This window comes from Lampetra fluviatilis, chromosome 17 (genome assembly GCF_964198595.1).
Source record: "Lampetra fluviatilis chromosome 17, kcLamFluv1.1, whole genome shotgun sequence".
NCBI classification, from domain to species: Eukaryota; Metazoa; Chordata; class Hyperoartia; order Petromyzontiformes; family Petromyzontidae; genus Lampetra; species Lampetra fluviatilis.
In genome coordinates this window covers 1287662-1301318 of record NC_136291.1, presented here as the reverse complement: position 1 = coordinate 1301318, position 13657 = coordinate 1287662, and the positions used below count along the sequence as shown (strand labels likewise).

Here is a 13657-nt window from a genome sequence, read left to right as displayed (position 1 = left end):
CAGCGGCGGGCTGAAGGAGTAACTCATTTGCGCGTTTTGTTGACGTGACAAATCCCTTGCTGGCCGTGTCGGGTGGTGAATGGGTGACGACACAACATTGACACCGACGCGATCTAACCCAAGACATTTATTATGAATCGTTTTGGTCGCGAAAGCCTCCGTGTTAAAGTGAGAATCTCAATTCTAGATTTGAAGCTTTCGTGACTGCAAGGATTCATACTCTTAGTTCTTTCGGTAAAGTCACGTAGGTAAAAAAATTACATTTAAATTAATAAAAATAAAAATAAAATTAAAATCACGACGTTTCGGAGGCAACACAAGTCTCCGTCATCAGGTGGGACCGTCACAGCCAGATTTGCTGCATCAAGTGCTGCAGCAAATCTGGCTGTGACGGTCCCACCTGACGGTCCCACCTCCGAAACGTCGTGATTTTTATTTTTATTTTATTTTTATTAATTTTAATTTAATTGTTTTACCTACGTGACTTTACCGAAAGAACTAAGAGTACGAGAATCTCAACCTTCTCCGCCTCTCCGTGCGATGACATCGGCTCGACTGGCCGCCCAACTTCCACGATCTCGCGAGCATCAGGCCTCGTCCCTCGCTCCCCGGCGCCGCATGCGGCCCTCTCCACGTTTTGATGAATTCACGTTTGATGTTGGAGCGCTCCCTCGGCCGCGTAATGATTTATTGACTCATCGACGTTCTTTATTTAACCACAAGAGAGGCTATTTTCAAAAATCGTTATTCTGTTTTATGATTTAAAGGCGTGCGTGTCTGTGTGTGTCTGTGCGTGACTGTGTGTGTCTGTGCTTTCGGAGTCCCTGACCCTCTGCTCACGATCATTAAGGACCTTCATGATGGTGAGCGGGCCCGGGTAAAACTACGTGGCCGGGAGTCGGAGCCTTTCCCTGTACACCTTGGGGTGCGACAGGGATGTCCTCTGGCTCCCACATTATTTAACATCTATTTCGACTGCGTAGATCGTGAAGCCTTCAATAGCTGTACCGGGGGAATTACCATTTGGTACAGATATAATGGGAGGCTGATCGACGCCCGGGTGCGATCAAGGGATGGCTCCCTATTGGTCAACCACGTTATGTATGCCGATGATTTGGTAATAGCTGCTCATTCAGAAGAGGAGTTGGAGACGCTGCTGCTGAGACTGGAGCGTGCCACTAAGAGGTGGGGCCTTACCATCAGCCCCACCAAAACTAAGCACCTGCCTGGGTATTTTGTACCATCGGGCACTCCACCCCCACAACTCCCAATCGGTGATGGGGCAGTTGTGGAGAGAGTGGAGAGTTTCCCATACCTGGGCAGTGTGCTTATGACCGGCTCCAGTTTATCAGCAGAGGTCTCACTCCGAATCAGTCGAGCGGCAATATCTTTTCATCGGTTGCGTAACGCTGTGTGGACGCTACCTGGTCTGTCGCTCCGCACGAAGCTTCAGGTCTTCTCGGCCACGGTCATTCCCTCCCTTCTCTACGCTTGCGAAACGTGGACCCCCCTAGTGGAGCATCTTCGCCGGTTGGAAACATTTAGGCTGGCCTGCCTACGATCCATCCTGGGTTTAACCAGGCTGGATTGTGTGAGGAGCTCACAAGTCCTTGAAAGATCTGGGCAAAGTCCCATCAGTGAGCTCCTCCGGCAGGCAAGGCTGCGTTGGCTGGGTCATGTAGCCCGCATGCCCAGCCACCGCATGCCTAAACAGCTTTTGTTCGGCCGGATCGAGGGGGCTAAACGGGCGCGGCACGGGCTAGAGAAGAGATGGAGTGATGTGGTACAGGAGGACGTGGAGCTGAGAGGACTTGCCGATGACTGGTACCAGCGGTGTCAAGATCGGCCTCAGTGGAGGAGGCTCGTGAAGGACGCTACTGGGCAGTTGGAGGCAGTCGCCCTCCAACAACAACGGAGGGCGGAGGAGCGACGCTCACAACAACGAGCGGAGCGCCGGGTGGCTAAAGCACAGCAAGTTGGCACAGTAGGGGGCACAGGTGGTGCATCAGCCAGTCATCTCGGTCATCTCGGTCAGTCGACCCGTGGCACCTGGGTCTGCCCCGTGACCTCCTGCCAGCGGGCGTTCGACACTTCACGTGGCCTCAGGGTGCACATGGCCTGGCACAAGCGTCGTGGTGACGTCACCGCCACTTAGTGGCGAATGGCGGTTGTTGTTGTTGTTGTGTCTGTGCGTGTCTGTGCGTGTCTGTGTGTGTCTGTGCGTGTCTGTGTGTGTCTGCGTGTGTGTGTGTGTCTACGTGCGCGGTGGAGCGGTGGTGTAGCGGTTAGCGCGCTGCGCTACGAACCCGGCGACCCGAGTTCGATTCCCGCTCACGGCCAACACCAGTGACGATTATCTGAACCGGTTCTGGGCCTCCCCAATGTCGATTCAACCTCAAATGTAGTACCTGGTGCGATGTGTAAACATCGTCACTGGGGAGGCAAAGGCGGCCGGGAGTGGTGTTGGTCACCCACCCTCTCGCGTGCCGGTAGGTGCTCGCTAACAGCACTTGCCCCAACAGTCTGATAAGGCTATACGGGGCATCTTTGTCTTTGTTGGGTGGTGTAGTGGTTTCGCCAACGAATCCCGGCGACCTGAGATTGATTCCCGGTCACGGGAGGCCCAGGGGCCCCAGGAGCCGGATTCAGGTGATCGTCACCGGTGGTGGCCGTGAGCAGGAATCGAACCCGGGTGGTGGCCGGGTTCGTAGCGCAGCGCGCTAACCGCTGCGTCACCGCTCCCCACTCTAACAGACAGACACCCTCCTCGCTCGCTCGCTTCGTTGTCGCTAATTTACCAATTACACAATCAACTCTCAGCAAGCACAGCTGCAGCCGCGAGAGAACATCTGCCCCCCCCTCCCCACATCGCCCCCCCCCCCCTTCCCACACCCCCCTCCCCCGACGCACCCCCCCCCCCCCCTCCCTTGTTCCAGGTGAGTATTTTGGGCTCAAAGCTCCCTCGATGCCGTCGCTGTTCCATATTCCCTCTCGCACCTCCCGGACCGCCCCTCCCCTCCATCCCCTCCCCTCTTCCTCACCCCCCTCCCTATCCCCCCCCGCCCCCCCCCCCTCCACCAGAGTCCGCGCTCACGTCGCTCTCCGCGCGCATCCGAGCGCCGCGACTGGCGCGAGTGGCGCGAGTAACGGCGAGTGGCGATGCTAGAACACGGGTTCATGTTCATTCAAAGCTGGCACTGCACTCCCCACCCATCTCCCCCACCCTCTTCTGCCCCCCCTCCCCCCACCGTCTCGAGCCCCCCACGATTACGATACTAGATCCCGATGTGCCTGTGTTTGTTCACCAGTGGAGGTAAATCGATTTGTATTCGTTATTTGTAGGATCGCGAGGCGGACCGACTCCACGGCTGCCGGTTCCGCCGGTACCGGCGGAACCTCCAGCAGCGGCGATCGAAGCCCTAGGGCTGCCCCCCCCCCCAACCCCCCCAAATCATCCGACTAAATATTATTCAGAAGCGACGGAAGACTCCCCCCACTCCCCCCCACACACCGGTGGGGGGGGGGGTGACGCCGACACCCCCCCCCCCCCGCACGAGGTTTCCTGCCGGCATGATTCAACTCAGATGAAGAACTCCCTCCTTCGCATCCTCCTGCTCCTCCTCCATCCAGGAGGCTCCTCCAGCTTTGACCGGAGCCCCGTGACTCCCCTCCCGCTGCTGCTGCCGCTGCTGCTGCTGCTGCTCCCGCTGCTGCTGCTGCTGCTCCTACTGTTGCCGCTGCTGCTGCTGCTCCTGCTGCTGGAGGCGGCGGCGGCGAGTGGTCGAGGCGTGCGGAGTCTCCCTCCTGCTGTGGCCAAGGCGGGCTCCGTGTTGGCGACCCCGGTCCGCGGTGCAGAGGGCGCGAGTGTGCAGGCGGTGCAACTGCGCACCGCACCGGAGCTGGCGTGCCGGAGGCGGTCCAGAGGCCGGGACACGAAGAGGGGGGAGGGTGGTCATCTACGGGGGCTCAACCCGGATGCCCTTTGATGTCAACAACATCAACAGCAGCATCAACAACATCAACAACATCATGACAACAACAGCAGCAGCAGCAGCAGCAGAGAAACCGGGACTCGACCGCTCGCCGTCTGCGCTGTCCCCGCCTCTGTGTGCGCACGTGGCCCTCTGCGTGCGTGGCTAACGGGGGCCTCTCTCTAACGGGGGCCTCTCAGAGGGACCCCTGCGTAGGGGAGGGGGCAGGGGTGCCCGCGTGGTCCCGAACCCCCGCCCCACCGTCTCCCCCCCACCACCATCACCGTCTCCCCCCCCCACCACCACCGCCGTCTCCCCCTCCCCTGCCCCCGCATGATGAACGCGGAGGGAGGCGGTAGTCTGCTGTGACCCGAGTGGCACCACAGACGGAGAAAGAAGGAGCAGCAGTAGCAGCAGAAGTAGCAGCAGCAGCAGAAGCAGCAGCAGTAGTAGCAGCAACAGTAGGAGCAGCAGCAGTAGCAGGAGGATGGTGCAGACGCGCTGAGGAGTAAAGAGGAGCAAGGAGGTTGACGAGGTGAGTGCGACTCCCGTCCGTGTGTTTGTGTTCCACTGTAAACGCCACTGGGGAGACAAAGGCGGCCGGGTGTGGTTCTGGCCACCCAACCCCTCCTGTGCCGTACCGGCATTCATAGGTGCTACTCGCTAACAGTACTTGACCCAACAGTCTGTTGAAGGCTATCCGGTTGACCTTTATTTTGTGTGTTCCACTATGTGTGTGTGTGTTCCACTGTGTATGTCAGTGTGTGTTCCACTGTGTGTGTCAGTGTCTGTGTGTATGTGTGTCAGTGTGTGTGTGTATGTTCCACTGTGGGTGTGTGTTCCACTGTGTGTGTCAGTGCCTCTGTATGTGTGTCAGTGTGTGTGTCAGTGTGTGTGTGTATGTTCCACTGTGTGTGTGTGTGTTCCACTATGTGTGTCAGTGCCTCTGTATGTGTGCCAATGCCTCTGTAAGTGTGTTCCAGTGTGTGTGTGTGTATGTGTTAGTGTGTGTGTGTATGTTCCAGTGTGTGTGTCAGTGCATCTATATGTGTGTCAGTGTGTGTGTGTATGTTCTAGTGTGTGTGTGTGTGTGTGTTCCACTGTGTGTGTCAGTGTCTGTGTGTATGTCCCAGTGTCTCTGTGTGCGTTCTCTGTCTTTCCACTGCCGATGTTTACACATTGCATCAGCTACTCGACGTTGAGTCGACCTCGGAGAGGACCAGGATCAGTTACATTATTCGCCACTGATGTTGTCCGTGAGTGGGAATCTAACTTCACTTGCCGGGTTCATGGTGCAGTGCGCTAACCACTACACTACGGCTCCCCACGATAACGCACATACACAATGAAGCACATGTGTGTAAGTGGATGTGTGTGTGTGGGGGGGAGCGGTGGTGTAGCGATTAGCGCTACGCTGCGCGACAAACCCGGCGACACGAGTTCGATTCCCGCTCACGGCCACCAACACCAGTGACGATTATCTGAACCGGTCCCGGGCCTCCCCTAAGTCGACTCAGCCTCAAATGAGTACCTGGTGCGGTGTGTAAACATCGCCACTAGGGAGACAAAGGCGGTCGGGCGTGGGGCTGGCCACCCACCCCCTCGTGTACCGTTCCGGCCTTCATAGGTGCTCGCTAACAGCACTTGCCCCTACAGTCTCTTGCAGGTTATACCGGGGAACTTTGTCTTTGTAAATGTACAAGTGTGCGCGTGTGCGCGTGCGTGTCAGTTGCTCATCCTCGCGCACGATGCACGCGCGAGACGCTGAGCGCCTCTCGAGTCCCCCGTGAGCCCGAGGCATGGTGACCGTGCAGGTCAAAACTGGGGGCTGGTTGGGGGGGGGGCGGGAGAGACCGCGCCTTAGGGATCCCTCTAACGCCCTCGCCCCAAGCCCCCTGCTCCCCTTCCCAATGGGCTGGGGGGTGAGGGGGTTGGGTGAGGGTAAGGTGAGGGGGGTGAGGGGGTGGGGATTCCTCCTGCCCGTTCGTTGTCGTTCGTGCAGGTTGCCCTCCTGCGTCGTAATGAATCCTGAAGGGCAGAGGGTCACATCAAATGAGAGGGTCACACCAAATGAGAGGGTCACATCAAATGAGAGGGTCACATCAAATGCTCTCCACCCTCAACGTCAACATCGCGATTCTCGTCACGGGAACTTCAATCCCGTAGCGAGGCGACCCCCGGGGCACAGCGCCTCGGGCTGTAGATACGAGATGAAGAGCTCGATGGGTTATTCTTTGTTTGAGTCGCAACTAGCGTTGTTCATGTTTCATTTCTTCCCAATTTGATTCCATGTTGTGCTGTCGATGTCACGGCAGTGCATCGCGACGTGACGACGGTCCCGCGGAAGGGGATATCGCTGAACTAATTCCGAGCAGCAGCGGCGGCTACGCACGTGGGCTGCCTGACATCCAGGGCAGCGGCGGCGGCGAGGGTTCGTGGACCACCGCACGCGGATTGTTGGGAATCCCCTCGCTGTGGGTGGGGGTCGAGGTGGCGCCGTGCCTGTCCCTTCTGTACGGGATCGAGCGTTACCCCCTCGCACGCGTGGGATGCCTCCGGGTGCTCCCGGTTTACTCCCGCGTGTAATCACTTAATTATATATTATTATTTATTATGTATTCTTATTTGTTATATATTATTCATGATATATTCTTATTATATAGAGGATCGCAGAGCTTGGGGGGCACTCGTTGGTAGTGCTGGATCCTCACTGCTGCCTTCCCCGCTCATCGTCTGGGGTTCCACCTGACGCCTCAGAGTCGTCCCCTCTTTCTCTCTGAGTCGTCCTCTCTCGCTCTCTCTCTGAGTCGTCCTCTCTCTATCTGAATCGTCCTCTCTCTCTCTGAGTCATCCTCTCTCTCTGCGTCGTCCTCTCCCTCTCTGAGTCGCCCTCTCTCTCTCTGAGTCGTCCTCTCTCTCTCTCTGAGTCGTCCTCTCTCTCTGAGTCGTCCTTTCTCTCTGAGTCGTCCTTTCTCTCTGAGTCGTCCTCTCTCTCTGAGTCGTCCTTTCTATCTATGAGTCGTCCTCCCTCTCTCTACGAGAGCGCAGAGTGGATACCGTGCGATGGTGGCAGGACAGTGTTACGAACTGACTTCTTTATCCCAAAGTGCCTTCGACCCACACCCTGCACGTCCCCACGCCCCTCTCACAGAGGAATGTTCCCGCCGGACAGTCAAACCGATCGTTTGTAACTTTCACAGCTGGAATTTAGCCAAACTAAGTTATAAAAAAAAAGCCTCATTCGTGTCACGTGTGTTTTTGTTTGTTCAGCGACCGGGCCGAGACCATCAACCCTCTGCACTCGGGAACCCGGTGGTGTCATCACGGCGCGGCAAGAACCCGGATTCGAACTCAGGTTCCGAGCGGCGTCCTGACTCCAGACCCTCTGTGCGCGACGTCAGAACATTATAACCATCACCTCGTGGTCGCCTGACCTTGACATCGTTGACCCCCACCCACGTGCGCGTGCCGGCCATGCCGATTCTGACGAGCGGCGGGGAGGCCACGATCGGCGACCTGCACTCGTACGGCGCCGACTCGGCCTTCCGGAGGCCCTTCGCCTTCCAAGAGTCACCGGCGGCCAAGGGCCTTCACTACCGAAGGGCCCGGCTCCTGCCCCACGACTCGGCGACACTGCTGCGACACTCGGCTCCTCCTCCTCCTCTGTCTCATCATCATCATCATCATCCTCATCATCAACATCACACTCCTCTCCAGCACCACCATCACCACCAACACAACCAGCCCCACCACCACCATCACCACCACCATCAACACCTCCACCACCAGCAGCAGCACATCCACCACCAGCGTCAGGTCGTCATCAACGTGGGCGGCATCCGATTCGCGATGCCGTGGACCACCCTGGAGGCGTTGCCGTCGTCTCGGCTGGGCAAGCTGCGCTCGTGCAGCTCGCGCGCGGACATCCTCGAGCTGTGCGACGACTACGACGGCTCGAGCAACGAGTTCTTCTTCGACCGCCACCCGGGGGCCTTCCGCCTCATCATGAGCTTCGTGCGCGCCGGGAAGCTGCGTCTGCTGCGCGACACGTGCGCGCTCGCGTTCCGCGACGAGCTGCGCTACTGGGGCATCGACGAGGCGAGCCTCGAGTGGTGCTGCCGGCGGAGGCTCCTGCGCCGCGTGGAGGACGACGACGCCGGAACTGCTACGACGACGACGACGCAGCAGCCGCAGCAGCAGCCGCAGCAGCAGCAGCAGCAGCAGCCGCAGCAGCAACAGCCGCCACGACCGCTACGGACGCCGCCGCCGCCGGCTTCGAGTGATGATGGTCCCGCGGGCCCGGCGCTGTCGCGTCGAGCGCGCGTGATGGTGATGTTGAGGGACATGGTGGAGGACCCCAGCTCTGGACTGCCCGGGAAGATTTTCGCGTGCCTGTCCGTGGCCTTTGTGGCCATCACGGCCGTGAGCCTCTGCGTCAGCACCATGCCGGACATGCGCGCCGAGGAGGAGCAGGTATTGCGACGATGATGGTGGTGGTGGTGGTGATTATGATGGTAATGATGATGGTGGTGATTATCGTGGTGATTATGGTGGTTATGATGATGATGGTAGTGATAATGGTAATGATGGCAATGCTGATGATGATGGTAGTGGCGATGATTATGATGGTGATGATTATGGTGGTAATGCTGATAATGATGGTGATGATAATTATGATGGTGATGATGATAGTGGTGATGATGGTAATGATGGTGATAATGATGGTGGTGGTTGTGGTGGTGGTGGTGATGGTAATGATGATGATGGTGGTAGTGATGATGGTGGTGGTAATGATGATAATTGATCAGGGGCTTTATTGCAGCAGGAGTTGTCTGGGGCGAGGCTCCGGAAAATGTGTACCGGCTTCCTGCCCTCCAGCTCTCGCGGGGGAGTTTTGCGGAGTCCGGGCAGGGGAGGCTGCGGGTCCCGAAATACGTTCCACGCACAGTACTGGAACGTGCCCTCGAATCTATCTGAGTCGTCCTCTCTCTCTCTGAGTCGTCCTTTCTCTCTATGAGTCGTCCTCCCTCTCTCTACGAGAGCGATAAGTGGATAACGTGCGATGGTTGCAGGACATCTAGAAATGCAACCTCCACATTCATCTGGCAGGGCCGAGTCTGCGTTACCGCCACGAGTTACCCCGACAGAGTTATCGGCGATTCCTGTCTCTGTCCGCGTAGAGACACATCTGTTTATCTGCAGCCCTGGGTGGATGGTGGGGGGGGGCTAAGTGGGGGGTGGCTGTGGTGAAAGCTGCCAAATATTGCGACACCTGCAGATTTCCCGATGGAACGCGAGTGTCGCTATCGCTGATGGGACGTGAATTCCTCGTCCCATGAGACGCCTCCAATAGCGCGGTTGAAGTGACCGCCAGCTGTGATGGGCCCTGGTGATGGGCCCTGATGATGGGCCGCCGGGTTCGTAGCGCCCTGCGCCCAACACTGCGCCACCGCACAAACACGCGTACAAAGATCCCAGACTGTAGGGGCAAGTGCTGTCAGCGAGCACCTATGAAGGCCAGAACGGCACACGAGGGGGTGGGAGGCCAGCACCACGCCCGGTCGCCTTTGTCTCCCCAGTGGCGACTGTTTTTTACGCACAGCACCAGGTGCTTATTTGAGTCTGAGTCGACCTAGGGGAGGCCCCAGGACCGGTTCGGATAATCGTCACCGGTGTTGGCCGTGAGCGGGAGCCGTGCCCGTGTCGCCAGGTTCGTAGCGCGGCGCGCTAACCACAACGCTACCGCGTCCCCAGGGTCGCTGCTCGCGCAAGTGCCGGGACGTGTTCGTCGTGGAGTCGGTGTGCGTGGCGTGGTTCTCGCTCGAGTTCGCGCTGCGCTTCGTGCAAGCGCCGGGCAAGTTCCGCTTCCTGCGCGACCCCCTCAACCTCATCGACGCCTTCGCCATCCTCCCCTACTACGTGACGCTGCTCGTGGACGCCTTCTCGAGCGAGGGCGGCTCCCCGACGGCCGGCGGGGGCCCCGGCTCCTACCTGGAGAAGGTGGGGCTGGCGCTGCGCGTGCTGCGCGCTCTGCGCATCCTCTACGTGATGCGCCTGGCGCGCCACTCGCTCGGCCTGCAGACGCTGGGCCTCACCATGAGGCGCTGCACGCGCGAGCTCGGGCTGCTGCTCCTCTTCCTCTGCGTGGCGATGGCGCTCTTCGCGCCCCTGGTCTACCTGGCCGAGACGGAGCTGTCCGGCTTCGGCGGCGGCGGCGGCACCGCCACGCGCTCGCGCGACTTCACGAGCATCCCCGCCTGTTACTGGTGGGCCATCATCTCCATGACCACGGTGGGCTACGGGGACATGGTGCCGCGCAGCGTCGCCGGCCAAGTTGTGGCCCTCAGCAGCATCCTCAGCGGCATCCTCCTCATGGCCTTTCCCGTCACCTCCATCTTCCACACCTTCTCGCGCTCCTACGTGGAGCTCCGCGAGTCGCAGCTGCGCAGCCTCCACCAGCGGCCGCCCGACTCGGCGCTGCTGCGTGACAGCTGGGCCGCGTCGCCCGCCAGCGAGAGCTCCGTGGAGGACGCGGACGACTTCGCCCCGCGGCACGACGCGGTCGCCGCGTCGCCCGCGGTCACCGCCGTCGCCCGCTGAGCGCAACCCGCGGCGCCGTGGGCTCCGTCGCCGGGTTCGAGTCGCTCGGTTCGTTCCGTTGCGTCGACGGAGACGTTGGGCACGCGTTCGCTGTGCTTGCCGCTCGTGGGCTCCTCAGTCACTCGTTGGTTCGCTCGTTCACTCAATTATTTGCTCACTCGCTCACTGACTTATCCGTTCACCCACTGGCTCGTTCGCTCACTTATTCATTCTTCCACCGGCTCGCTTGCTCGCGTGCGCAATCGCTCATTCACCCGCGCCCTCACCCGGTCGCACGCTCGCTCACCCGTCAACTGGCGCACTCACAGAGTTCACTCGCCCACTCGCTCACTCGCTTACTCACCGACTCACTCGCTCTCTCGCTCGCTCACTCACTCTCTCTCTCGATCTCTCGCTCTCTCGCTCACTCACTCACTCGCTCTCTCGATCTCTCGCTCACTCACTCATTCACTCAATCGCTCTCTCGCTCGCTCTCTCGCTCACTCACCCACTCACCCACTCACTCGCTCTCTCGATCTCTCGATCTCTCGCTTGCTCAGTCACTCACTCAATCTCTCGATCTCTCGCTCGCTCAGTCACTCACTCGCTTTATCGCTCACTCACCCACTCACTCGCTCTCTCGCTCACTCACTCAGTCACCAACTCAATCGCTCTCTCGCTCACTCACCCACTCACTCTCTTACTCTCTCGCTCACTTACCCACGCAATCGCTCTCTCGCTCACTCACCCACCCACTCACTCGCTTTCTCGTTCGCTCACTCAGTCACTCACTCGCTCATTCGCTCACTACCTATCTAGCTCACTCGCACGAGGAATCTCTCGCTCAGATAAGAAAGGCAAAGATCACCCCCCCACCTCATAGCCTCAACAGACTGTCGGGGCAAGTGCTGTTAGCGAATAACACCTATGAAGGCCGGCACGGCACACGAGGGGGCGAGTGGCCAACAACACGCCCGGCAGCCTTTGTCTCCCCAGTGGCGAGTCGACCCAGGAGAGGACCAGAACCGGTTCAGATAATAGTCACTGATGTTGGCCCGTAAGCCGTCCTCGCGTCACCAACAACAACAGCAACCCCCTTTGCTTGGTCGTATCTGCTGTTCGCTGTCCTCGTCGCTGCTGGCCGAGGTTTATCTCCGCTTCCCCGTCGCGGACACCGGAGGCTGAGTCAATTACATCCGCTCGCTGCGCTTTGGAGCTCCGTCATTTCAAATCGAATAACGCCGCGGCCGCTCTGTGTCTCTGTTTACTTATTTACGCGCGTGCGCGCGCGCGGCGCTCTGGATTTGCCGAGCTCCCATTGATTAAGGGAGACAAAGGCGCAGCCCTGCAAGTGCCCTGCTCGCGCCACTGCTGGCGAGCGACAGCACCTGCCGCTGGAGGGAACTCTGCAGTGCCGGACTAAGCTAGTGCGGGGCCTGTAGCATGATGTTATAAAGGGGCCCGAAATAAAATAAAAACACGTAAATATTAAAACACAAATTTGTAACTTGCATAGTAAACAATTTATTTTCATTTGCTATACAGCCAGATAATACGACAAATCGCTAACCTTAAACACCCGGTCGTTCATAAAAGTTGAAGGCAGTATAGTACTCTAGTAATAGAGCAAGTGCAGAATTATTGAACCGGAATTGATAGCTTGAAAGCATTTAGCGCGGGGCCCTTGAAAGTGCGATGCCCGTAGCATTTGTAGCTACTACACATGTAGCTACTACACATGTAGCTACTACACATGCAGCTACTACACATGCAGCTACTACATACGTAGCTACTACACACTTTTGCTACTGGGATAATCCGGCACTGAGTAAACCCGCTCCAACATTGGCAATCAATTCCACCTCATTCGCTCGCTCGTCCAGTCGACGCGAGAGACGCGGCGACCCCCAATGAAGCTCCCCAGGGGGTGAATGTGTTGCTCGATCGCCCATTGGTCGACGTTGCACGCGCTTCAAGTCGACCGGCTGATTGTCTGGTGCCGCGTGCAGAGACTCCGATGCGGAAGCGGTGACGAGCGGGCAGCACGGGGCGCGGGCGGTTTGCGCGTGTCGCCGCTCTGCCATTGCCATAGAGGGGGTGGCTATAGGGGCTGCGGGGAAAAAAGGAGATCTCAGAGGAGAGAGAGAGACGAGGCAGATGACTTTGGAGATGTCAATAACTACCTGCAGTGGAGGCCAGCAGCAGCAGTCGTCACAGCGAGCGGAAGCAGCAGCAGCAGCACCGGGAACTCCCAAGTCTTGTTGACGCGGTGAGTACAACCCGACTGCACGACGCCGGCTCGTGTCGAATGTTCCACCAGGGTCCCGACGCCTGTGGAAGACACAAAAAAAGAGCTTCATAGCTCATCGGATTCATCCGCCAGTGCTCAATGAAGATGATTCTCGGTGTGAACACGGGGGGGTGGCTACCAAACTTGCGAAGTGGAGATCCCCATGGACGCCGCGGACTGCGGTGAAAGTTAATTGGCGAACCGTGCGTGCTGGAGTGCTGAGGTTGTGGTCGTGTGCGTGTGTGTTGCACTTCTTTCGCACCGTACGTGACCGACCCCGCAGCTAATCGGAGGTGCGGACAAAGGACAACAAACTAAGCGCAGAAAGCCGTTCCAAAGAAACGAGAGTGGCAATCCTAAATGACTTTAGAAGTACATCATAGCGTCCGGTGGGCGTCCTCATATCGGAAGGAAGAGGCGTTGCAGACGGCCGCAGAGTCGCATCTGAGAGCGCCGCGCGGTGCGGGGACCGCCGCCGCCTTGAGTGGCGTGTCGCGCCGCCTGGCGGATTGTGGAGGCGGGGCCCCGTGGGTGACGAGGTTGGGGGGGTGGGGGGGGCCTGTGGGTGACGAGGTTGGGGGGGGGGGGGCACGTGGTTGAAGAGGTTGGGGGAGGCCCCGTGGTTGACGAGGACGTGGAGAAAAATCCACGCGACCACGGGAGGAGAGAGAGACGCAAACTCCAAATTCACAGCAGCAGGCGTCAGGGTCGGGGTGGAACCCACGACCTCCTGCGTACCGGGCGAGGTAGTTAACATCTCTCCAACCGCGGCGCCCATAGTAGACACGCATGGTCCTACCCTCAAACCCACGTGTTT

At 58.7% G+C, this 13657-nt stretch overlaps 1 protein-coding gene across 3 annotated transcripts; it reads left to right on the top strand.

The window, feature by feature from the left end:
- The first annotated feature begins 4044 nt into the window (after positions 1-4044).
- Positions 4045-12879, top strand: LOC144936814 (voltage-gated potassium channel regulatory subunit KCNG2-like). 3 transcript variants are annotated; one of them, XM_078863977.1, is made up of 4 exons: positions 4045-4506; positions 6287-6402; positions 7242-8444; positions 9726-12879. In XM_078863977.1, exons 3-4 carry the CDS (start codon positions 7446-7448, stop codon positions 10569-10571), a joined length of 1845 nt encoding a protein of 614 aa, XP_078720103.1. In that variant the 5' UTR covers positions 4045-4506; positions 6287-6402; positions 7242-7445; the 3' UTR covers positions 10572-12879. The 3 variants fall into 3 exon arrangements, with proteins under 3 accessions (XP_078720103.1, XP_078720104.1, XP_078720102.1); XM_078863978.1 differs by lacking the exon at positions 6287-6402; XM_078863976.1 differs by lacking the exon at positions 4045-4506 and having other exon boundaries at positions 5941-6402.
- The last annotated feature ends 778 nt before the right edge of the window (positions 12880-13657 follow it).

What these genes read in the sequence shown, in the direction of transcription:
- LOC144936814 (XM_078863978.1), top strand. Translation starts at nt 7,446, where the DNA reads ATGCCGATTCTGACGAGCGGCGGGGAGGCCACGATCGGCGACCTGCAC. An exon ending in TGCGCGCCGAGGAGGAGCAG is followed by an intron (nt 8,445 to 9,725) that starts GTATTGCGACGA and finishes CCGCGTCCCCAG; the next exon opens with GGTCGCTGCTCGCGCAAGTG.